Here is a 26,137-nt window from a genome sequence, read left to right on the forward strand (position 1 = left end):
GTCTCCTCTTCCCTTTCCCACCTGTGAGGCCCGTGACCTGATCGGAGCCCAGGCAACATGCACACGAAGGATGGTTTATTATTTGTCACTGGCTAGAGAGCAAGCAGACAGGCAGAGTAAAAAGATCAGTTAAAAAGTGAGTGTGGAGAGGTGCAGGCTGCAGCCACCATACTTGGCTTGAGCTGTATGAGAGGGGAAGGGTAGCACCGGGGAGATGCCGCTCCATGGCCCAGGCTCCCCTCTGCTCCAGCTCATCCAGAGGGGACGACATCCGGTCCTCAGGCCTCCACACACCTGCCTGCCTTTCCCCCTTTGCTGCTTTTGGCAACTAAAAGGCAGGAGCTCCCTTCCCCAGGGTGCGCCCCAGGGCTTCCTCAGGCCTTCTGCACTGACCCCCACGGGCCCAGGCGCTGAGTGCTGCTGTTGCAGCCAGGCCCTCCCTCCTTAGCAGGAGCCGGGAGGGCTGGGGAGCTCAGATATGCAGGCGGGGGCGGGGGGGGGGGGGGGGGGGGGGGGGGATCTCCAGAACCAGGGCAGAAGCAGAGCTGGGGGAGGGGCCAGGATCATTCAGCCTCTGGGGCCCCTCGCAGCTGGAGGACCACAGGCGGGATGGGATGGGGTTACTTTCCCCACCCTGAGCAGCTGGGTCACCAACAAACAAGACAAGTGGCAGGGCTGCACCCATCCTCTCCTGCCCAGGCCAGAATGGGCAGGGGCCTGGGAGGGGGCCTGCTTAGCTAAGCAGTTCCAAGTAGGTGACAGGGACCTTGCCCTTCTTGTTGCCTCTCTCGCCAATGAGCCAGTCAGGGTCCATGCCAGGCAGGCTGTAGACAGTGATGAGCTGAGGAGGGCGGAGAAGGAGGGTCACGCCCCGGCCAGGCAGAACTGGCCCCAGCCCTAAGGGGGAACAGACTTGCGGTCTCCCCTGATACATAGGAAACGACACCTCCTGAGCTGCTCACCTCCTCAGCTGCTCTACAGAGACAGATCAGAGAGGCTGCTTCCTCAGAGCTCGAGCCGTCTCTGCCTACCCGACTGGCCCCAGCTCTACCCGCAGGGCCACTCGGAGGCTGGAAGCCCGCGGTGCAGGGTCTGCAGGCCCCATGCCCCCAGCTCCAGTTTCCCGGCGCCCGTGAGCCGGCCCTCCCCCCGTCCTCGTGGCCCCCAGGCCTACCTCGTCAGCCAGCAGGGCCAGCTCGCTGCTGTCGGCCGCCTCGTAGTCGTAGAGGACCCGGGCTTTCCGGGTCCCGCTGGCAGGAGGCGCCACCTCCTCCAGGCAGAGAGCGGCCTCCCCCGGAGGAGCCAGGCTGGCCACAGAGGGCCCCCCAGGCATAGTGGCCGCGGCGGTGGTGGGCGAGGTGCTGCTGAGGGGCGGGGAAGCGGGCTCTGTGGTGCCCACGAAGGTGCCTGGAAATCTGGAGAGGAGAGCGGGGGCACACCTCAGCAGCCGGGAGCCACACACCCCCGGGAGTCCCGTGTGCCCCGCCAGACACCAGCTAGGTCCACGGCCGCGGAGGCGAGCAGACCCCGCTACTTACATGGCTCCCTGGGAGCTGGCGGCATGAAAGGAAGAGGGAAACGGGGAATGTGAGATGCTCCCGCCATCCCCGCCACCCCCCACCCCCCACAGTCTCAAGAAACCACGCCAGAGGTCCCCAAGGCCAGCCACATCGCTGTCATTGTGAGAGGGTGCCCGGGCCCAGAGAGCAGTGTGATGTCCCACCACAGTCGGCAGCCCTCCACCCCGCCCTGGGTGTCACGGGGCTTTCCGAGCTTGGGGCGGTCGGGGCTGGGAGCCAGGGGACCCCGGTGGGCACCTGCCCAGCTGTTTCTGTAGGTCCAACATGTGGCGGTAGCACTGGGCATAGTAAGTGGTCTGAGACTCAACGAACTCATGGAGGCAGCGAAGGTGGTTCACCTGCGGGGAAGACGCCCATGGCTGACGGGGGGGATGCGAGGGGCCAAAACATCCCATTCCCCATCCTGTCCTCTGCAGACCCTGGCCCGGCATTCTGATGTCTTCTGCCCAGGCCACTTGCTCCCTGGGGTTGGAGGGAGGTACCCACCCTTTGGGACCTGCTCTGCCGAGGCTAAATCCCATCCTTACAGACTGCGGGCTCAAGCACACCCTTCCCCACCTGCCTTCGAGATCCAGGTTCACTTGCTGCCTCAATATGGACTAGTTTCATGGGGACACGAGGGGCGGCAAGAAGACGGTGGACGACAGAAGGAGGAAACGGGGGCAGGACTCACGTGTGTGCTACTGATTCCCTCCAGCAGGAGCCGGGTCACTTCTGCCTGCCGGTCAAACTCTGTCTGGGCCACTCGGAGCTCCTGCTCAGCCTGGGAAGGGCGAGGCATGAGCGCGAGAACAAGAACCGCCCTCCAGCTTCCCTCCCACCGCCTTCTCCCGCGCCCCTGAAGCCGCCCAGGAGCGGCCTCCTCTTCCCTTCTGTGGCAGCTGTCACTTCCCCCCAGGGATGCAGACATTGGTGGCAGGAGTGCACTTCCCACCCCTGACTTCAGGCCTGAAGCCCTGACCACTGGAGGAGCCCCGCTTGGACCCCACCCCCTCCTGAGGCCAGTTCCTGGACAAGCAGACACAGCCTCGGGCGCCCTGCCTTGGCCTTTCATATTCATTTGCCCATCTGACGCCATCACGCATCAGGGACAAATCCAACCAACAGTTGCCTCCGGAGGGCCCACTGTGTGCAACAGGGCAGAGGTGAAGAGACAACCCCTACCGTGGCCCCAGCGAGTGAGGACAGAGCCCAGAACTAGAAACAGACCTGCCCCTGACGGCAGCAGGTGAGCCTGGGCTCCCGGGTGCCCACCCCCTGCAGCCTCTTCCCTGAGCCCCGGCTTACCTTGTCCACCTCATCAGTCCAGAGCTGCGGAGGCCACAAGAGGACAGGTCAGCGGGGGAGGGAGGGGGGCACCGGTCAGCAGGGGAGGGGCGGACGGCTGAACCCCAGAGCCCAGGCCCTGCCCCAGCTCCCTGAGACCCCAACCTCTCCCCAACTCCCTCCCCACAGCCCAACGAGGGGCTGAGGCTGGGGTGAGGCCTGGTGTGAAAGGGGGCGCTCCGACATCATAGTCCGTCTAGTCCCACATGCCACATGCGGGGAGGGGGGACAGCCAGCTGGGGAGTCCTACTTGGGTTTCTCCTACAGTGCCAGTCCCCAGGCTCTGACTGGGGTCTCAAGGGAGATTGAGCGTCCCGCACCCCACCCTGACACTTGGCTAAGGCTGGTGGGCTGGGAGGCAGGACTGTGTGACCCTGGACCAGTCACTGAACCTTTCTGTCCTTCGGCAGAGAAAGGCAGCCTCGTGCCCGAGTCACACTGGGGTTCAAAGGCACAAGGAAAAAACAGGGCCGTCTCCACCCTCCTGGATACTCCTCTTTCCACTCGGCCCAGGAAGGGGGGCGGGAAGTGTCATCCAGAGTCTAAAGAAGAAAGACCCCCCTCCCCCCGCCACGGCTTAGGAGACCCATTTCTCCTGCCCGCTGCTACCCTACGATGTGACCTGAAATGCGGAAAGCAAAACAAGGCCAGCCCTTGGACAGATGTGTCCCACCTCGGTGCCGTTTAGCAAATCACAACACGGGAAGCAACCTCCACGTGGACACACGTCGGAGACCCAGCCACAGGGGCCCGGTGGACTACACTGTGGTTCACGCCCCCGAGGACAAATGACTGCACACGGCAACATGCTTATGACAGATGAAGAAGAGCCAGAGGGTCTTTGCAGAAGGTTGTCACCCGTCGGGGGGTGGGGTGGGGGTGGTGGAAGGGACAGAGAGAGAGGCAGAGAAAGACACAGTGGTGGTTTCGACAGGCATGATGGGATAGGTGTGATCTGTCTATTTCCCAAACTAAACAGTAAATACCACAAATCTCAACAGAGCTGTAGGAAGAAAAGACACCAAGACATTCAACGTCCTCCTGATCCAGCCCCGCCCATCCGACCTCCAGAGTCCCCGCCCCCGCCCCGCCCTCACGCTCAGCTTCAGGCCAGCTCAGGACACGCTCTGTTCTCCAACCTCTGGGCCTCGGGCCCAGGCGGCTCCTTCCCCCACCCAGCTGTGCCCTCCCACCCTCCCTGTTCAGTCTCAAGCACTTCCACGACACCTAGCAGATGTGCTACGGAGGCAGCTGGATGGACAGCGCCGTCCCTGTCTCCCATGACCCCGTGGCAGGCCAGGCCCAGACCTCCTCCCTCTCCTCCGGGCCGCACGGCCGGTCGCTCCGGGACGGTGAGTGTGGGAGGGGGCGGTGCCTGCTTTGGGGGGGTCGGGGCTGGGCAGACTCTCAGGTGCCCTGGAGGTGGGGCCGCTGCCGCCCCAAGTGCACCGGGCTGTGCCGCGCAGTGGGCCAGGCTCACCTTCAGCGCTGGGCAGGGAGAAGCAAGGCCGGCAACACGGGCACAGGGCACAGGGCAGAGGCGGGTGGACAGGACTTGCCTGACCAGGGGCGCGGCCCCTGCCTGCCCCTCTGGCTCCAGTTCGCTGCACGTCAGGCCCAGGCCCGAGTGTGGGAGGGGAGGGGGGGCGGGGCGGGGCAGGGGCGCTTACCGCGGAGGCGCTGGCCGAGAGAATGTAATTACGAGGTCTAGTCTCCTGAAAGTCAGGCACCGTCTGGCGGGGAACAGAGTTCATGGGGGGAGGGGGTCATGCGGGGCCGGGGCCGGGCCGGAAGGCCGCCCTAGACCCTCCCATGGGAGATGCCAGGAGCCCCCGACCCCACGGACAGGAGGGTACAAATACAACACGGAGCCCCCCGCTTCTCCCCAAGCCAACCACCTGCAGAGGAGGCGGGACGAGGCGAGTCCAAACCAAGATTAAGTGGGTGGACATGCCTGCCATCAGGGCCCTTATCTGGGGCAAGCCACAGATGGGTCCAGCCCCTGGCCCGGCGGCCACGGACCCTCGTCCCCAGGCCCCGGCCTCACTCAGATGCCCCAACTAGACCCACCGTCCTCCCAACAAAGCCCGCCCCGCCCAGCTCTCTCCGTCCAGAACCTCCGCACACCACGTCTCTCGCTCCTGCAGCAAGGACCAGGCCCCTCTCCCCACAACGAGGATGGACAGACGGATGCATGGATGGACACAGTGACAGGCTTTCAACATTTGCAAAAAGCTGACTCACAGGCTCCAATGCCTGGCGTCCCCCCGAAGCAGAGGCTACACATGGTAGAGCCTCCGGTGGGGAGACCAGCTGCTTGCAAAACGCCCCGAGGACGTCCCCGGCCGACCCAGCACTGTGGGCCCGAGGCCGAGATGGGCAAACCAGAAGCAGCACAGCACGTGGGATAGGTATACTCACATCTCCCTCACACTGAGCCAAGTTACCCAAAGCAGAACAGAAAGGAACAAAAACAAAGAGTTAGTGAGTCCACAGCGCAGGCGGGAGCAGGCCCCTGGGGTCACACAACCCTGCCCTCTGGAAGGAGTCCTGACACGTGTGTGTGTGTGTGTGTGTGTTGAGAGGGGTGGGATGCTGTGTGTGTGTGTGTGTGTGTGTGTGTGTGTGTGTGTGTGTGTTGAGAGGGGTGGGATGCTGTATCTGGGCTGCCAGGGCCCAGCTCGGGACGGGCTGTCCTGCCCAAGCCAAAGACTCTGGGCCAACCAACTGGAGGGGAGGTCGTGCCGTCCCAGTAACTAAGGAAGGGCTCCCCCGCCTGGCTGAGGTAGGAAGAGCTTGTCCTGGCCAAGTTACTCCAGAGAGGTGGTCCACCCCTGAGTGGCGGGGAGACTGTCCTGTCCAGGTGACTTAGACAGACATAGGTCATCCTGCCCAAGCCAACAAGACTCCAGTGGCTGAGCCCCTGCCTCCAGTTTGGACCCCACATAATTGGATGAGCCGGGACCTTGCCCACGGCTCTCGCCAGACGCACTGCCCAGGCTCCGCGGCCCCAGGTGGCCACACTGAGGGAGGGGAACGTGAGAAGGGCTGGAGGCTGTAACTCTCAGGGGAGCGGGGAGCCCAGGCCGGATGTTTCCACGGCGTGCCCTGGACCTGACCTGGGGATTCCCTCCCCAGGGCGTGAGGTGGCCTTTCGGGCCCTGCACCCCAAGCAGCCTGGCCACCCTCAGGCCCAGCTCTCCCAACCCTGGCCTAGCCCTGGTCAAAGTGTCCCACACTGTGTCCCATCGGCCTGGCTGAACAGGCCTCCGTGAGCCGAGAGTGAAGGGGGAGCGAAGACAGCCCAGGCCCCACCCAGTGCCGTGGGGCTCCCAGAGGGCCCCTCAGACACGCCCCTGGGCAGGCGGGTGGTCCAGCTCCGGGGCCCTCCGCACCACCACAGGGGAGCCTGAGCACAGGGCACCCTGCGACCAGCGCTGGAGCAGCAGGTGGGGGAGTTAGTAGGAGGAGCCATGCCCGGGCAGAGCCGGGAACAGAGCCGAGCACCCAGGGAGGGCAGGGCAGGGGCATGCAAGAAGCCAACTGGCTGTCGGTCTGGGGAGGCTGCGGGCCGCCCTGAGCCCAGGTCGGGGCACTGCTGGTCCGCCCACCCCATCAACGTCTGCCCTGGGTCCCAGGGCTCTGGGCCGCCAGGGGTCCGTTGCAGGTGGGGCAGAGAGGTGTGACCTGAAGTGGTCAGCCCAGAGCAGCAGCCCCCAGCCAGGCCTCTCCAGGCAGGGACAGGGGAGAGAAGTCATGCCAAACACCAGGTCCCTTCACCCCCTCCTTGGCTCCAACCAGGACCGGTGGGGGTGGGGGGGGCAGGAGGCCGGCAGGACACCTACCGTGGCTTTGGCTTCTGCGGCCTTGGCCTTCTTCAGCCGTGCTTTGCAGGCATCCAGGTCCAGACGCCGGTTATGGAGGAGCCGCCTCTCCTTCTGAGGGGGTGGGAACAGGGAACAGTGAGACCTGGGCAGCCCTGGGAGACCCCTGGCCCTGGCAGGACCAGCCCCCAGGACCATCTGGTCAAGACGGGGAAACTGAGGCCTGGATGGGGGAAGTCATCCACTCCAGGCCACTCAGTCCACAAGAGCCATGTCTGGGGAGATCCCAGGAGTGCTGGGTCCCAGCATGGGAGGAGAGCCTGGGCTCAGCAGCTATGAGGAGAGGGCTGCCACCATTGCCAGGAGGCAAGTGGCCCCAGGCCCCTCACCGAAATCATCTTCCAGTCCCCTTCCAGGAAGGTGCGCAGGGGTGTAAGGAAGTTGATGGAGGCCGTGTGGATAAAATCCCTCTCTGCGGCTCCCAGGCGCTTTTCTGCTTCTGCCACCTTGATCAGTGTCTTTCCTGAGAAACAAAGTGGAGGGGTGAGGAAGAGGGTCGGGCTCAGGCCGCTCTGACCCCCAGGAAGTAGGGGAGAGCTCAGAGAGAGATGTTCTGAGAGGCAAGAGCAGAATGGCTGGCCTGGGAAGATGTGGAAAATCTACATATCCATATACCTATCGACAAATAAATAGTGGGATGCCCGAAGAACGGAACGCTACACAGCCGTTAAAAAGATGTGTGGTGGGGGGGACTTTCAGAATGACAGAGGAAGGAGCTCAGCAAATTCTTTCCCCAAAAAGCAATAATAAAACTAGACACAGGGACTTCCTTGGTGATCCAATGGTTAAGACTCCACGCTTCAACTGCAGGGGGCCCAGGTTCAATCCCTGGTCGGGGAACTAGATCCTGTATGCTGTGCAGTGCAGCCCAAAATAAAACAAAATTTAAAAAAAAGAATATCCTTTTAAAAAAAACCACAACTGGACTCAGTTCTCAAAAACAACGATTTCTGGACTCTGGAAGTTAACCTAAGGCAAATAACAAATTGAGAAGCATTTATTCCAGAACTTTTGGACCTTGGTAAAAACAATGGAGCCTGTGGCTTTTTGGCCTGGGGGTACTCCCATCTCCTCAAGCTCTGTGGTGCTGTAGCTCTAGCAGGGTGGGGCAAGCCCTGAGGGGGCTGACTTGATTTGGGCTGGAACACAGAAAAACCCATGGGACAGGACCACAAACAATAGTGATCTCAATGGCAAATAATCAGGAACATCACAGCTAACATGAAGCTGGAATACTGGTTGGAACAAGCAACAGAGCTGCCGGAAATTTAACAGGAGATCTGGGAAATGAGATAGTCATAGTGGGCCTTGATAAAATCCAGATATCTCTGGTGGTATGGAAGGCTATGCATGTGTATAGCACACTTGGGAGAGATGGGAGAGTACCCCAGCTATCAACTCATTCTTGGCTAGTGGGATGCTTTGCACATTCACAAACTGAAAGCTGGGCAGACATGTAAATTGCTTGAACTTTGAGTGTGTTCCCCAGACCACTCACAGATTCATCGGTAAAGCCTTAATGGTGCAAGATGTTTAAGCACAACCTCTGATTAATCACTGGCGGACCACTAACATATGCTGACCTGGAAGAAACCCCTAGGAAGCTAGGCTTAAAAATAAAAAGAGTAATTTAAAAAGAAAAACAAGTAGACGTCAGTAGCTGCATACTGCAGAGAATACAGGCGCTACACAGTTAGCTCAGGCAGGTCTCTAAAGAAACAAACACACGGCAGTAATAACAAAAATTTTAAGACATGCAAAGAACTAGGGAAGTACGGACAGTACACAGGGAAGGAAAAGCAATCAACAGACACTATCTCCAAGGAGGCCCAGATATTAGACCTAGCAGACCAAGACTTCTAAGCAGCTATTACAAATAAGTAAAAAAACAAAAACAAAACCAAACCCTGACGGTGGGGAGGGACAAATTAGGGTTATGGGATTAAACTACTATATATGTAATAGATAAGCAACAAGGATATAGGGACTTCCCTGGTGGCGCAGTGCTTAAGAATCCTCCTGACAATTCAGGGGACACAGGTTCAATCCCTGGTCTGGAAAGATCCCACATGCTGCGGAGCAACTAGGCCCATGTGCCACAACTACTGAGCCTGCGCTCTAGAGCCCACGAGCCACAACTACTGAGCCCACATGCCACAACTACTGAAGCCCGTGTGCCTAGAACCCGTGCTCTGCAACAAGAGAAGCAACCTCAATAAGAAGCCGGTGCACTGCAACAAAGAGTAGCCCCTCTCTCCACAACTAGGGAAAGCCCACGTGCAGCAATGAAGACCCAACATAGCCAAAAATAAATAAATGAATAAATTTATTAAAAAATAAAAAAGAATCCACCTGCCAATGCAGAGGACACAGGTTCAAACCCTGGTCTGGGAAGATCCCACATGCCACAGAACAACTAAGCCCATGCGCTACAACTACTGAGCCTGTGCGCTAGAGCCTGCGAGCCACAACTACTGAGCCTGCATGCCACAACTACTGAGCCTGCATGCCACAACTACTGAAGCCCATGCACCTAGAGCCAGTGCTCTGCAACAAAGAGAAGCCACTCCAATGAGAAGCCCACACACCACAACGAAGAGCAGCCCCCACTCGCTGCAACTAGAGAAAGCCCGTGCACAGCAATGAAGACCCAACACAGCCAAAAATAAATTTTTTAAAAAAAGGATATACTGTATAGCACAGGGAATTATAGCCATTATCTTGTAATAACCTATAATGGAATATAATCTGCAAAAATACTAAATCACTATGCTGTACACCAGAAACACATATTATAAGTCAACTATACTTTAATTAAAAACTAAAAAACCTAATAGAAGCAATGTTTAAAGATTTAAGGAAAGTATGATGACAATGACTTCTCAAATAAGGAATGTCAATAAAGAGATTAAAACTATAAAAAAGAAATGAAAATTCTACAGTTGAAAAGTATAACAACTGATAAGAAAAAATCACTAGAAGGGTTCAACAGCAGATTTGAACTGGCTTCTTATCAGAAACAAGGGAGGCCAGATAGTGAGAAGATATATTCAAAGTGATGAAAGGAAAAAACTCTCATCCAAGAATTTTATATACAGCATAACTGTCTTCCAAAAGTGAACACAAAATAAAGACATTCCCAGATAAACAAAGGCTAAAAGAATTCATTGCTGGCAGACCTGCCATAGAAGAAATACTTCAGGTTAAAGTGAAATGACACTAGATGGTAACCTGAATCTACATAAGGAAATACAGAGCAGCAGTAAAGGTAATTATATAGGCACATATAAAAGACAATATAAGCTTTTTTCTCTTTTCTTAATTGATTTCAAAGACAACTACATAAAACAATAATTATAAAACTGTGTTGTTGAGATATAATGTGTATGACAATAATAGCACAAAGGAAGAGGGCGAGAAGGGAGTTATACTGGAGCAAAATGTCTTTATTTTACTGGAATTCAGTTAGTATTACTCCAAAGTAGATTGTGTTAAGTTAAAATGCATATTGTAATTTAAATTGTAAAACCACTAAGATGGACTTCCCTGGTGGTCCAGTGGGTAAGACTCCACACTCCCAATGCAGGGGATATGGGTTTGATCCTTGGTTGGGGATCTAGATCCTGCATGCATGCCGCAACTAAGAAACCCACATACTGCAACTAAAGATCCTACATGCTGCAATGAAGATCCTGAATGCTGCAACTAAGACCTGGCACAGCCAAAATAAATATAAATAAATATATTTTATAAAAACCCACTAAGAAAGATTTTTAAAGTAAAAAAAAAAAAGCAACAAAGAAATTAGAATATTACACTAGAAAATATCTATTTAACTCAAAAGAAGGCAGTAACAGAGAATCAAACAAAAAACACCTGAGATACAGGGAGACAATAACGAAATGGCAATCCGACCACATCAACAATTACATTAAATGTAAATGGATTAAACACTCCAATCAAAAGGCAAAGGCTGTCAGATTGGATTTTTTAAAAAAAGATTCAAATATATGCTCTCTATAAGAGACATACCTTAGATTTAAAGACATAAGTATGGTGAAAATAAAAGGACAGAAAAAGATACATGCCCCTGTTTGCATATAACAATATGAGAATAGGAGTGACCATAAGAGAACAGGAGTGGCCATACTACTATCAGATAAGCAGACTTTAAGACCAAAAAATGTTAACTAGAGACAAAGAGTAGTATTTTACAATGATAGAAGGGCCAATCCATCAGGGAGATATATAATTATAAACATACAGACCTAACAACACAGCTCCAAAATACATGAAGCAAACACTGATAGAATAAAGACAGAAATAGTTCAACAGAAACAATTGGAGACTTTACTACTCTCAATAAAGGATGGGGCAATAAGACAAAATCAACAAGGATATAGAAGATAAACAACACTATCAACCAAGATGGCCTGACAACACTACCCTACAACATAAAGTACAATATCTAAGTGAACATGAAACATCCTCCAGTAGATACCACACACTATAGGCCATAAACAAGTCTTAATACATTTAAAAGGATTAAAATTATGCCAAGTATGTTTTCTGACCACAGCGACATTAAATTAGAAATCAACAACAGAAGGAAACTTGGAAAATGCATAAGTATCAGGAAATTAACCACCACCCTACTGGTGGGATGTAAAATCACACGGCCACTTTGGAAAACAGTCTGGCAATTTCTTAAAAGGTTGGTGGTCCAGTGGTTAGGACTCTGCACTTTCACTGCCGAGGGCCAGGGTTCAATCCTCGGTTGCAGAACTAAGATCCTGAAAGCTGCACAGCACAGCCAAAAATAAAATAAAATTTTAAAAAAATGTTAAACATAAATTTACCATATGACTCGGCAATTCCACTCCTAGGTATATACCCAGTAGAAGTGAAGACATATATCCTCACAAAAGTTCATATGCAACTGTTTAAAGCAAAACAACCCAAATGTCTCTCAAATGGTACGTGGACAAAGAAAATGAGATCAGCCCATACAGTGGAACACTCTTCAACAGTAAGAAGGAATAAAATCCTAAAACACATTATAACATGGATGAACCTCAAAGACAAAGAAGCCATGTGCAAAAAACAACATATCGCTTGATTCCATTTATATGAAATATTCAGAAAAGGCAAGTTTATAGAGACAAAACCACATTGGGATTTCCCTGGTGGTCTAGTGGTTAAGAATCCACCTTCCAATGCAGGCGACTTGGGTTCAATCCCTGGTCGGGGAACTAAGATCCCACGTGCCACGGGGCAACTAAGCCCATGTGCTGCAACCACTGAGCCCACGCACTCTAGAGCCCACGTGCCACAACTAGAGAGCTCACATGCCGCAACTACTGAGCCCACGCGCTCTGGAGCCTGTATGCCACGCAAGTAGAGAGAAGCCTGTGTGCCGCAATGAAAGATCCCGCATGCAGCCAAATAAATTTATAAAAAATGACAAAAACAACAACGAAAAATAACAAAGCCACGTTAGTTGTCTGGGGGTGGGAGTGGGACTGACTATAAGTAGACACAAGTTACTTTTTTGCAGGTGATGGAAATGTTCTTTAAATTGGATTGGGGGAGTCACCCAAGTCCAGGAAGCACAGAAAGTCTCATACAGGATAAACCCAAGGAGAAATACACCAAGACACATAGTAGTCAAACTGACAAAAATAAAGACAAAGAGAAATATGAAAAGCAACAAGGGAAAAGCAACAAATAACATACAAAGGAATCCCTGTAAGACTATCAGCTGAGTTTTCAGCAGAAGCTCTGCAGGCCAGAAAGGAGTGGCACAATATATTTAAAGTGATGAAAAGGAAAAACCTACAAACAAGGATGCTCTACCCAGGGCTTCCCTGGCGGCGCAGTGGTTGAGAGTCTGCCTGCCGATGCGGGGGACATGGGTTCGTGCCCCGGTCCGGGAAGATCCCACATGCCGCGGAGCGGCTGGGCCTGTGAGCCATGGCCGCTGAGCCTGCGCGTCCGGAGCCTGTGCTCCGCAACGGGAGAGGCCACAATAGTGAGAGGCCCGCGTACCGCAAAAAAAAAAAAAAAAAAGGAATACTCTACCCAGTAAGACTCTCGTTCAGATTTGATGAAGAAATCAAAAGCTTTACAGACAAGCAAAAGCTAAAATAATTCAACAGCATCAAGCCAGCTTTACAATAAATGCTAAAGGAACTTCCCTAAGCGAAAAAGAAAAGGCCACAACTAGAAACAAGAAAATTATGAAATGGGAAAGCTCACCAGTACAGGTGAACATACAGTAAAGGTAGGAAATCATCCACACACAAACGGGATATCAAGACCAGTAATTGTGAGAGAAGGAGAGCACAAGTGCAGGACATCTGAAATGCATTTGAAATTAAGAGATCAGCAACTTAAAACAATCATGTAGTTATACAGACTGCTATATCAAAACCTCATGGTAACCGCAAATGAGAAATTTATAACAGATACACACATGAAAAAGAAAAAGGATTCCAAACATAACACTAAAGATAGTCATCAGCGACTTCCCCAGTGGGCCAGTGATAAAGAATCCACCTTCCAATGCAGGGGACAGAGGTTCAATCCCTGGTCGGGGAACTAAGATCCCACGTGCCATGGGGCAACTAAGCCTGCACGCCGCAGCTACTGAGCTCACGCACCTCAATGGGAGAGCCTGCGTGCTGCAAACTACACAGCCCACGCACTCTGGAGCCCACGCACCACAACTACAGAGCCCACGTGCCCAGGAGCCCACGTGCCACAACTAGAGAGAAGCCCACATGCTGCAACAAAGAGCCCACGTGCCACACTGAAAGATCCTTTGTGCCGCAACTAAGACCCGATGCAACCAAATAAATAAATATTTTAAAAAACGTTTAATCCATCTATCCTAAACCCTTAAAAAATAAATAGTCATCAAATCACAAGAAAGGAGGAAAGAAAAAAGGAAAGGAAGAAAAAAGACCTACAAAAACAAATCCAAAACAATTAACAAAATGGCAATAAGGGACTTCCCTGGTGGCACAGTGGTTAAGAATCCGCCTGCCAATGCAGGGGACACGGGTTTGAGCCCTGGTCCGGGAAGATCCCACATGCCACGGAGCAACTAAGCCTGTGCACCACAACTACTGAGCCTGTGCTCTAGAGCCTGTGAGCCACAACTACCGAGCCTAAGAGCCACAACGACTGAAGCCCGATGCCTAGAGCCCATGCTTCACAAGAGAAGCCACTGCAACAAGAAGCCTGTGCACCGCAACAAAGAGTAGCCACCTCTCGCTGCAACTAGAGAAAGCCCACACACAGCAACAAAGACCCAACACAGCCAATAAATAAATTAATTAATTAAAATAAATAAATGTATAAAAAAATGGCAATAAGAACATACACATCGATGATTACCTTAAACGTAAACAGATTAAATGCTCCAACCAAAAGACACAAATTGGCTGAATGGATACAAAAACAAAACACAAGACCCATATATATGTTGTCTACAAGAGACCCATTTCATTTTTTTTTGGTTGTGCCGTGCAGCATGTGCGATCTTAGTTCCCTGACCAGGGATCGAACCTGCGCCCCCTGCATTGGAAGCACAGAGTCTTAACCACTGGACAGCCAGGGAAGCCCCAGACAAAACAGACTTTAAAATAAAGACTGCCACAAGAGACAGAGAAGGACACTACATAATGATCAAGGGATCAATCCAAGAAGAAGATATAGCAATTATAAATATATATGCATCCAACACAGGAGCACCTCGATATATAAGGCAAATGTTAACAGATGTAAAAAGAGAAATCGACAGTAAACAATAATATGGGTCTACTTAAACACCCCACTTACATCAATGAACAGTTCATCCAGACAGAAAATCAATAAGGAAACACAGGCCTTAGATGACACATTAGACCAGATGGACTTAATTGTTATTTATAGAGCTTTCCATCCAAAAGCAGCAGAATACACATTCTTTTCAAGTGTACATGGAACATTCTCCAGGATAGATCACATGCTGGACCACAAAGCAAGTTTTGGTAAATTTAAGAAAACTGAAATCATATCAAGTATCTTTTTTGACCACAATGCTATGAGATTAGCAATCAAGTCCAAGAAAAAAACTGCAAAAAACACAAACACGTGGAGGGTAAACAATGTGCTACTAAACAACCAATGGCTCACCAAAGAAATCAAAGAGGAGGGACTTCCCTGGTGGTCCAGTGATTAAGACTCTGCACTCCCAATGCAGGGGGCCCAGGTTCGATACCTGGTCAGGGAACTAGATCCCGCATGCCGCAACTAAAGGAGCCCGTATGTTGCAACTAAAAGATCCCGCATGCCGCAACTAGGACCTAGCGTAGACAAATAAATTAATTAATTAATTAATTAATTAATAAAAAAAGAAATCAAAGATGAAATTAAAAATACCTAGAGGGAAATGAAAACACTATGCCAAAACCTATGGGACACAGCAAAAGCAGTTCTAAGAGGCAAGTTTGTAGTGATACAAGCTTACCTCAGGAAACAAGAAAAATCTCAAATAAACAACCAAACCTTACACCTAAAGCAACTAGAAAATGAAGAACAAACAAACCTAAAGTTAGTAGGAAAGAAATCATAAAGAACAGAGCATAAATAAATAAATTAGAGACTAAGAAAACAACAGAAAAGATAGATGAAACTAAAAGCTGGTTCTCTGAAAAGATAAACAAAATTGATAAATCTTTAGCCAGGCTCATCAAGAAAAAAAGGGAGAGGACCCAAATCAGTAATATTAGAAATGAAAAGGAAGAAGCTACAACCAACACCACAGAAGTACAAAGGACTGTAAGAAACTACTACAAGCAACTATATGCTACTAAAATGGACAACCTAGAAGAAACCTACAAATTCTTAAAAATCTCCCAAGACTGAACCAGGAAGAAAGAGGAAATATGAACAGACCAATTACAAGTACTGAAATACAATTTCTGATTTAAAAACTTCCAACAAACAAAAGTCCAGATGGACCAGATGGCTTCACAGGAAAATTCTATCAAATGTTTAAAGAAGAGTTAACACCTATCCTTCTGAAACTATTCCAAAAATTGCAGAGGCAGGAACCAAACTCATTCTACGAGACCACCATCACCCTGATACCAAATACCGACAAAGATACCACACAAAAAAGAAAATTACAGGCCGATATCACTGAAGAACATAGACACAAAAATCCTCAACAAAATACTAGCAAATTGAAACCAATAATACATTAAAAGGATCATACACCATTACCAAGTGGGATTTTTCTTCCTTTTTTTTTTAATATTTATTTATTTATATTGGCTGCGCCAGGTCTTAGTTGCAGCACGTGGGCTCTTAGTTGCAATGTGTGGGCTCCTTAGTTGTAGTGTGTGGACTTCTTAGTTGCAGCATGCGGACTCTTAGTTGCGGCATGCATGCAGGATCTAGTTCCTTGACCAGGGATCGAACCTGGGCACCCTGCATTGGGAGCGTGGAGTCCTACCCACTGGACCACCAGGGAAGTCCCTGTAAGGATTTTTCAATGTCTGTAAAACAATCAGTGTGATATACCACATTAACAAATTGAAGAATAAAAACCATATGATCATCTCAATAGATGCAGAAAAAGCTTTTGATAAAATTCAACATCCATTTATGATAAAAACACTCCAGAAAGTGGGCATAGAGGGAAACTACCTCAACATAATAAAGGCCATATATGACAAACCCACAGCTAACATCATACTCAATGGTAACAAACTAAAAGCATTTTCTCTAAGATCAGGAACAAGACAAAAGATGTCCACTCATGCCACTTTTATTTAACATAGTTTTGGAAGTCCTAGCCACAGCAATCAGAGAAGAAAAAGAAATAAAAGAATCCAAATTGGAAAAGAAGAAGTAAAACTCTCACTGTTTGCAGATGACGTGATACTGTACATAAGAAAATCCTAAAGATGCCACCAGAAAACTACTAGAGCTAATCAGTGAATTCGATAAAGTTGCAGGATACAAAATTAATAAACAGAAATCTGTTGCATTTCTATACACTAACAATGAAAGACCAGAGAGAGAAATTAAAAAGAATAAAAATACCTAGGAATAAAACTACCTAAGGAGGACTTTCCTGGTGGCGCAGTGGTTAGGAATCCACCTGCTAATGCAGGGGACATGGGTTCGAGCTCTGGTCTGGGAAGATCCCACATGCCGCGGAACAACTAAGCCTGTGCGCCATAACTGCTGAGCCTACGCTCTGGAGCCCACGAGCCACAACTACTGAGCCCACGTGCCACAACTAACAAAGCCCGCGTGCCTGGAGCCCGTGCTCCGCAACAAGAGAAGCCATCACAATGAAGAGCAGCCACAACTAGAGGAAGCCTGTGCACAACAGCAAAGACCCAATGCAGCCAAAAAAAAAAGATAAATAAATTTATTTTTTTAAAAAAAAGCTATCTAAGGAAGCAAAAGAACTGTACTCTGAAAATTATAAGATGCTGATGAAAGAAATGGAAGATGAGGGAATTCCCTGGTGGTCCAGTGGTTAGGAACTAAGATCCCACAAGCCACGTGGCACAGCCAAAAAAAAAAACACCCAAAGATGACACAAACAGATGGAAAGATATACTGTGTTCTTGGATTGGAAGAATCAGTATTCTCAAAATGACTATACTATCCAAGGCAATCTACAGATTCAGTGCAATCCTTATCAAATTACCAATGGCATTTTTCACAGAACTAGAACAAAAAATTTTTAAATTTGTATGGAAACACAAAGACCCTGAATAGCCAAAGCAATCTTGAGAAAGAAAAATGGAGCTGGAGGAATCAGGTTCCCTGACTTCAGACTATACTACAAAGCTACAGTAATCAAAACAGTATGGTACTGGCACAAAAACAGAAATATAGACCAATGGAACAGGACAGAAAGCCTAGAAATAAACCCATGCACCTACAGTCAATTACTCTAGGACAATGGAGGCAAGAATATACAATGGAGAAAAGACAATCTCTTCAATAAGTGGTGCTGAGCAAACTGGACAGCTAAATTAAAAGAATGAAATTAGAAATTCTCTAACACCATGCACAAAAATAAACTTAAAATGGATTAAAGACCTAAATGTAAGACCAGATATTATAAAACTCCTAGAGGGGGACTTCCCTGGTGGCATAGTGGTTAAGAATCTGCCTGCCAATGCAGGAGACACGGGTTCGAGCCCTGGTCTGGGATGATCCCACATGCCGCGGAGCAACTAAGCCCATGTGCCACAGCTACTGAGCCTGTGCTCTAGAGCCCACAAGCTACAACTACTGAGCCTGTGTGCCACAACTACTGAAGCCTGCGCACCTAGAGCCCATGCTCCACAACAAGAGAAGCCACTGCAATGATAAGCCTGTGCACCGGAAGGAAGAGTGGCCCCTGCTCACCACAACTGGAGAAAGCCTGCGCACAACAACGAAGACCCAACGCAGCCAAAAATATATATAAAAAACAAACAAACAAACAAACAAAAACTCCTAGAGGAAAACTCTTTGACATAAATTGCAGCAGTATCTTTTTGGATCCGTCTCTTAGAGTAATGGAAACAAGAACAAAAATAAACAAATGGGAATTAAACTTAAAAGCTTTTGCTTAGCAAAGGAAACAAAACCAAAGGAAACAAAACGAAAAGACAACCTACAAGATGGGAGAAAATATTTGCAAACGATGCAACTGACAAGGGATTAATCTCCAAAATATACAAACAGCTCATACAGCTCAATATCAAAAAAACAAGCAACCCAATCAAAAAATGGGCAGAAGATCTAAATAGACACTTCTCCAAAGAAGACATATAGATGGCCAAAAGGTACATGAAAAGATGCTCAACATCGCTAATTTTTACAGAAATGCAAATCAAAACTACAGTGAGGTATCTCCTCACACCAGTCAGAATGTCTATCATCAAAAAGTCTACATATAATAAATGCTGGAGAGGGTGTGCAGAAAAGGGAACCCTCCTACACGGTTGGTGGGAATGTAAACTGGTGCAGCCACAATGGAGAACAGTATGGAGGTTCCTTTAAAAAGTAAAAACAGAGCTACCATATGATCCTGCAATCCTACTCCTGGGTATATATCCAGAGAAAACCATAATTGGAAAAGCTATATGCACCCCAATGTTCATTGCAGCACTATTCACAATAGCCAAGACATTGAGGCAACCTAAATGTCGATCAACAGGTGAATGGATAAAGAAGATGTGGTATATAAATACAATGGAATATTACTCAGCCATAAAAAAGAATGAAATAATGCCATTTACAGCAACATGGACACAACTAGAGATTATCATACTAAGTGAAGTTAAGCCAGACAGAGAAACACAAATATCATATGATACCACATATATGTGGAATCTTAAACAATGATACAAATGAACTAATTTACAAGACAGAAACAGACTCAGAGACACAGAAAACAAACTTATGGTTACCAAAGGGGAAAGGGGGGGTGGGAGGAGGGATAAATTAGGAGGTTGGGATTAACATATACACACTACTGTATATAAAATAGATAACCAACAAGACCCACTGTATAGCACTGGGAACTACACTCAATATTTTGTGATAACCTAAAAGTGAAGAATTTGAAAAGGAATATATATTTATGTTGTGTGTATGTGTGTGTGTGTGTGTGTGTGTATAACTGAATCACTGTGCTGTACACTTGAAACTAACACGATATTGTAAATCAACTATACTTCAATTAAAAAATTAATTAAATAAAATGTCAAAAACACAAATTGGATTGGGGGATGTTTGTTCAATTCTGTAAATTCACTAAAAATCATCAAATTACACACTTAAAACAGGTGTACTTTATACTGTAAAAACTGTACCTAGATAAAACTTAAAAAATAAAGATTGAGGTGACTCTATAAGTGCTGTGAACAGATTATCTGTAGTACAATGCCAAGTTTACAAATCAGGTGGTAGAATAGTACGCATAACATGATCCCATTGAAAAATACACACAAACCAAACCTGGGTAAGGGAGGTTTCAAATTTTTTTGTTTGTTTTTTGGCTGCACTGTGCGGCATGCGGGATCTTAGTTCCCTGACCGGGGATCAAACCCATGCCCACAGCACTGGGAGCGCAGTCTTAAGCACTGGACCACCGGGGAAGTCCCGGGAGGCTTCTATTTTTTACTCTATTTTCATCTCCATTGATTGAGGTGTTTACAAGCAGAATGAATCCAGGTATCATGTGTGCAAATTAAAAAACAGAGAAAGGAAGGAGAGAAGGGAGGGAAGAAGATTCGTGCCAGAGACCGTGACCCCCGACCCTGGCTGTGGGGACTGGCTCACCGTAGGGCGTGGTGGGCCCCAGCTCACTGGCCGCCTCTGCCATGTACTGAGCCAGCAGTTCCCCGTTGGTGACCCTCGAGGGCACCTTCCTGTCCAGCTTCTCATACAGGAACTCCTCCACTCGGGCACCTGCGGGGAGACGGCAGCCAAAGCCACAGGGCTCTTCGGTAGGAGCCCAAGGATGAAAGCCGTGGTGACAGAAACAGATCCAGACCAGGGCCTGCCCACAGGGGCGTCCAGCCTGGTGACTTCCAGAATACTCTCTTGCTGATTCTCAACTGTGTGAGACTGGCACTTGACCCCGCGAAGCCCTCACTCTAGAGAGGAAGAAGCCACGGCTCAGACACGTGAAATGCCTGCCCGAGGTCACACAGCTGAAGGCAAGTGCCACCCCTTCCCGCCCCACAACTTCTCCCTCCTTACACTATGGATTTACAGGGCACAACACACACGCGAGCAATGCCCTGGCCTGGCCCCAGAAAGCTCTCAGCACACTCACTCAGCTAACAGCAGACATACAGGCAGACAAGCCCCCCGACCCCAGGCCAGCCAGCCCCTCTCTTCCCACAGGTTCTCCTGCAGCTGCGTTTGCCTGCACCACGCTGCCTGTGACTCTCGGCAAGTCCTCTTTCATCCCTGAGCCTTGCTGCCTTCCCTCCAGTGACCTGGCTCCCGTTTCTCCTGCCTCTTCTCCCAACTGTGTTTTAGTGTCCAGGCATTTCTTCAACTCCTCTGTGCGACACTTAGCATTTCCACTGTCCCAGAGAGCGCATCCTGGAGCCCGACACTGAGTCTGCTGTTTTCTTTAAGTGGGACCCCCCCAAAACAGCAGGCTTAAGCCCCAACAGTCTAACCCAAATCCCACCTGCCGCCCAGGCCCACCTGCACGGTCTCAGCAGCTGGGGCTCCTGCCCGCTGCTTCCCGCCCCAAGCCCGGGGCTGGCCTGTGTCCACTCACTGGGGTTGGGTTGCAGCAACACCTCTGTCTGCCTCAGGATTTTCTCCGTCCAGTTCTTGGTGCTGTCTGCCCGGGCCAGAAGGTTCTCAAACTGGGCATCAAGCTCGGTCTTCTCGGCCTGGCCGAATTTCTCCTCTGTGAACTGTGGGGAGAGCACCCAGGGCGGAGGGCTCAGAAAGGGGGACGGGAGGAGCACCCCTGCCCCGCCCATCTACTCCTCCCACCTGGCTGGAACTCAGGCCCCAAGGTCAAGAAACTTGCTCTGCCCCTGACCTGCTCTGTGACCTTGATCAAGGTGCAACCTTGCCCTGGGCCTCAGTTTGTTCCTCTGTGAAATGAGGTGGTTGGACCAGAGTTTGGGGATCATGGCTCCTTTTGGAAATCCAATGAAAGATACAGACTCCCTCTCCCCAAAAAAGCACATCAAAATCAGACACACAGCTTAGGGTGTAAGGAACCCTTGGGAGCCTACCACTAAGGGTCCCCCCAGCCCAACTCTGAAGGAAAGCACTTGGTTACAAGTGCTCAGGGAACAAAAGGGGCACAGAGCAAGGTCTGGGGTTATCAGGATGTTCCAGGGGCAGCTCGGAGCCACGGGAAGGGGATACCAAGGGAGGGAGTCAGAGGAACCCAGGTTCCAGAATCAGAGGGACTTGATTCAAGTCTCAGTCTGATGAGCTGTGTGACCTTGGGCAAGTGGCTTTGCCTCTCTGAGCATCAGTTTCCTAAGCTGAAAATGGTAATAATAAGTAGTAGCATCTCCCTCATAGGTTGTAAGAATGAAATAAAAAAGATGTGGATAAGACATGAAGGCTAGGATCTGGCAGGCAGGCAGTGCTCAGTGTAAGAGCTGATGCTGTTAAGAGCTGATGCCCAGAGAGATGGCTGGGAAGGAAGGGGAATGCGGAGGGGGGGGGGAGGATGGCCACATGGCTGGCCTCCGGTTGCCTGGAGTGGTAGATGGGGAACAGCGCCAGCTCATCAGAGCCAACTGCTGGGCACACCCAGGGCCCAGAAGGCTCGGCAGCCCTGCCCCAAGGCCAGGAAAGGACCAGGATGTCACAAGGGTCCCCCTTCAGAGCTGGCAGAAACCATGGGGGCCACCTAAGAAAAACCAGAGACCGGCCCAAGTCCTGGCCTCTCTGATCTCAAAGGCCCCGTCCAGCCAAGGGGAGGTCACAGGCAAACAGCAAAGGGGTGAAGACCTGCAGGAGTAGATCAGCCCTGACAACAACAGACACTGCCCTCAGGCCGGCCAAGTTTCCCATTTCACAGAAGATGCCGCTGAGACTGAGTAAGAGGCAAGCTGTGCTGGAGTTACATAGGCTGGGGGTCTGGAGGCCCTTCCCAGATGACTAGGCAGCGGTGAGGCATCCAGAGGCCAAGGACAGGTCCAGCTGCAAGGGGCAGGAGGCACCTCCGGTGGTCAGGCTGCCCTGTCGGGCTGTTCCAGCTCGGCAGCCATCAATTATGCATGGGGTCTTGGGTTTCCCTCTGCAGAGCTGGGTGGGCCAGGGTTAGAGCCTGCGGCTCCTCACCTGGGAACCAGCTGCTCCTGGCCTCCTCCCGGTCTCCCGACTCCTCTTCTTCGTCACATTCCCCAAGCTGGGGCCTCCCCAAGCCAGGCCCTGAAGAGGCCTCACCTCACCCAGACCCTTCAGGGGTTAGCATTACCCCATTTGCAGATGAGAAAATCGAGGGTCAGAGGCAAAGTCACCTCTCTGGTCCTCAGTTTCCCCCCGGAGGATGGGGATAACAGGACCTATCTCACAGAATATTTGGAAGGTGCTTAGTTTCGTGGTCAGCACACAGTATAGGCCTGATCAACGTTAGCTGGAGTCATCATCGTCATTAATAAAAGGTCTCCCTCAGGTCCCTCCTTGGCTCTCAGGAACCACCTAGGGACATCCTTACCCTGATGGCACCAGCCACTATGATTCAGGTGATTTTGTCACCCTCAGTGTGCACCTCAGCATCTCCCCTTCTTACCAAGGTTAATGGCAGCACTCCCCGCCGTGCCACCTGGCCACCAGTCCCTCACACCACACACCCACCCAGGTTCAAAGTCCTACCGGGCTTTCCAACATCGTGGGCATCCTTCCCACGTTCACCGCTGCCTGCCTGGCTCGGATGAGAACGATGCCACAGCCTCCCTGGCTTTTATTATCATTACTCGTACCACTGCTATTAGTAATACTGCAATTACTACCAACAGCATTACTACTAGCACTTCCACTGCCCACTCCCACCCCCACTGGCATCTTACCCAAACATGCCTTAGGTTTTCCTGTCTCGGTGCCCTTAGCTGGGCTGTTCCCATCACCTGGACCAACTCGGCAAACCCCTCCTGACCTTCAAGGCACAGTTCGGGGACTGAGAAGCCATCCTAGAATATCCCATGCAAAAGGGATCTGGCCTCCGGATTCTTATCCCAGGGCCAAGGTCCAGTTCCCTACCGGATGGGGATGAGGTGAGGCTCCTAGAAGTGTCCTCAACACATGGAGGGGCTGAGCACTTACCCAGCATGTCGTGCGTAGGTAGGTGGCACCTACGCAGAGGAGCTGCCCACACATTAATAATAAACCACCCCATCCCTCCTGGCTGACTCCTACCCCAGGGCAGACTGGCCTCAGGAGGGTCCCCTGAGTGTGCTCTCCTGCCCAGGTCACATTTCAAGCCCTTCTCTCTTCTGGCTGCCACCCTGCCCCATCCCTGCCAAGAGGAAGGGCCCAGGCTTCAGAGGCTGCTCCCTGCAAGATGGCAGCAGCAGGGGGTGGGCGTGCAGGGCCAGAGAAAGCCTCTATTTATAAAGCTCCCAGCTCCCTCCTCCACTCTGGAGGCGGGGGCCTGAGCGCTGGCTCCCACTCCAGTATGGGCGAACCAGTGGGCCTGCCCACCCCCAGGAGAAAAGAGGCCACAGGGACCAAGCTTCCCCATACCCCAGGCTCTGCAGGCCTGGCCAGGTCAGGTGCTAGGGCCCCAAAGTAGCAGGAAACTGGCAGATCAGGTTCTTCCCAGATGTGGGAGATAAAGTGGTTGCCATACCAACACTGGGGAGAATTCCCTACCTTCTGAATGGACAGGGGCTGGCCAATGAACTCCAGGCTGCTAGCATCCCCACTAGGGCTGGGGTCCACGGCAGGGCTTCAAACACGGAGCAGCAAACCCTCTCTGGAGCGCAAATCCTCAACGGGACACTGTGCTTTCTAGTAAACATGGGCGTGTGGGCTTCCAAGAGACTGTCTGGGGCTGGGCTCCTCCAGAGAACCAACAACCAGGGCAAGGACAAACAACAGAATCTGTTCCCAGAGCGCTGTGACGGGCCAAGCCCCAAGGCAGCAGCCACCCTGGGAGGCAGACTGGTGCGACCCGATTGACAGAAGGGAACACGGAGGCTCCGAGATTTGCCTAATGTCACATGCTGCACAGCTGCAATACTAACCACGTTACACCAAGAATGACTTGCCTTTAGTGAGCATGTTCACGTGGAATGCCTGGGACACTCACATCCATGCTGGGAGGGAGGGACTGCTAAGGCCATTTTTCAGACTGAAAAACTGTGGCCCAGAGAGGTGAAGCCCCCATCTTCAAAGTCACTAGAGGGGCCTCCACACCCACAGCTGACTCCCGGTCTTCACCATTACACTCAGCTGCTTCTGTTTTTTCCCTTGTCCCCAAATGGATAGGACTTGTTCTAATCCCAGCATCACCCACTGTACAGCTTCCCAAGGAGGGCACCCAGCCAGCCCCCGGGGCCTGGGGAAATAAGAGAAACAGGCCTCCCACGGAGCAGAAAGTAAATAACCCCAGCCCTCCTGGCTTCCGGACTATCGAAAAAGGGACCTGAGGGAATCAGTACCACCAGTCCATTGCACAGGTGCGGAGACTGAGGCTCAGAGAAGGGGTCAGGGCGGGTGCACGAGTCCTTAGGCCTGAAACTCAGGCCTCCAAACGCCTGCCGGGAGTCAGAGTCACCGCTGGGCAAGGGCAAGGAGACAGGAACCGCCTGGGGCCCTCTGCCCTCAGCGGAGCCCCCCACCGGGGGCGGGGCGGGTGCCAGGACAGCGGGACTACCCGGCCGGCGGGTCGAAATGGTGGAGGCTGACACCTCCCCCGCGGCAGCAGGGCCGAGGCAGGCCCGGCTCACTCCCCGGGCCTGGGCCACGCTGAGGGTGCGGCCAGTGTGGCCGGCCGCCCCGGGCTCTTTCTCTCTACTGGGCACCGCAAAAGGAGGAGGGGCTGGGGGGGCGGCTAGGGCGACTCCGCAGCGGGGAAGGAGCGGCGGCCGCCAGGGCCTTCTCCCGCGGCCCCGGGCTCTGCTGCAGGGGTGCCCGCCGGCCGCGCGGGGCCCAGGGTGTACGGCCTCACCTGCACGGCCCGGGTGAAGAAGATGCCCGCGTCCGACGCCAGCTTCTTCATGTTGAAGTCCATGGCGCTCCGCACGGCCGGCCACGTCCGGCCCGTGCGCCGCCCGGCAGCCCCCGGCCCGCCGCCGCCAGTCCGCACCGCGCCCACCTGCTGCCGGTGCTCTGGCCCTTAGCGCGCCCGCCTGGCCCAGCCCCAGCCGCCTCCGTCAAGCTTGCCCGAGAGCGCAGGGAGGGGCACCGGCCGCGGGGGAGGAGCCTCCGGGGGGCGGGGCGGGGCGGGGCGGGGCGGAGGGGCCCGGCTTGAGGCTGCTCGCGGCTGCCCCCTGCGGCCGCCGCCGGGCCGGCCTCTCGCTTCCTCGTCCTATGGCCCCCGCCCATTTGTGCCTCTTCCCTTTGTCGATTCGCATCCTCCTGGCCTGCTGGGCCCTCTGGCTCCCTATTTCTCAGCGTCTTTTGACCTGGATCTTTCTGTGTCGACCATCACCACCACCTTGACCTCTCTAGCCCCCCCTCCTCTTCTGCCCCAACCTTGGTGACACTAAGGACAATTGAGCAAGGGGATAGGCCAGCTGGGGACTGGTCCTCCACCGCTGGGGAATGGCTGTTTGGCCCCCGGAAACCCTCTGGTTCTCCAAAGTTGGGTGAGGGTGTGTGCAGGAGTTAAGGGGAAGG

The 26,137-nt window shown here is 51.6% G+C and overlaps 1 protein-coding gene and 1 non-coding gene across 3 annotated transcripts; one reads left to right on the forward strand and one right to left on the reverse strand.

Annotated features, from left to right (window-relative positions):
- Positions 1-58: 58 nt before the first annotated feature.
- On the reverse strand, positions 59-25,713 carry SH3GLB2 (SH3 domain containing GRB2 like, endophilin B2). 2 transcript variants are annotated; one of them, XM_029203698.1, is made up of 11 exons: positions 25,467-25,713; positions 21,099-21,240; positions 20,141-20,269; positions 7,120-7,253; positions 6,752-6,844; positions 4,577-4,639; positions 2,868-2,891; positions 2,254-2,343; positions 1,818-1,918; positions 1,175-1,415; positions 59-841 (listed from the first exon to the last, which is right to left on the reverse strand). In XM_029203698.1, the coding sequence occupies exons 1-11, from the start codon at positions 25,527-25,529 to the stop codon at positions 734-736; spliced, it is 1,188 nt and encodes a 395-aa protein (XP_029059531.1). In that variant the 5' UTR covers positions 25,530-25,713; the 3' UTR covers positions 59-733. The 2 variants fall into 2 exon arrangements, with proteins under 2 accessions (XP_029059531.1, XP_029059532.1); XM_029203699.1 differs by lacking the exon at positions 25,467-25,713 and adding an exon at positions 24,167-24,306 and having other exon boundaries at positions 513-841.
- TRNAG-CCC lies at positions 14,996-15,068 on the forward strand. Its single transcript has one exon. It is a non-coding gene; the product is annotated as a tRNA-Gly (tRNA).
- Positions 25,714-26,137: the final 424 nt, after the last annotated feature.

The sequence above is a fragment of the Monodon monoceros genome, unplaced genomic scaffold (genome assembly GCF_005190385.1).
Source record: "Monodon monoceros isolate NGI ecotype Baffin Bay Population unplaced genomic scaffold, NGI_Narwhal_1 Super_Scaffold_5, whole genome shotgun sequence".
Taxonomy (NCBI): Eukaryota; Metazoa; Chordata; class Mammalia; order Artiodactyla; family Monodontidae; genus Monodon; species Monodon monoceros.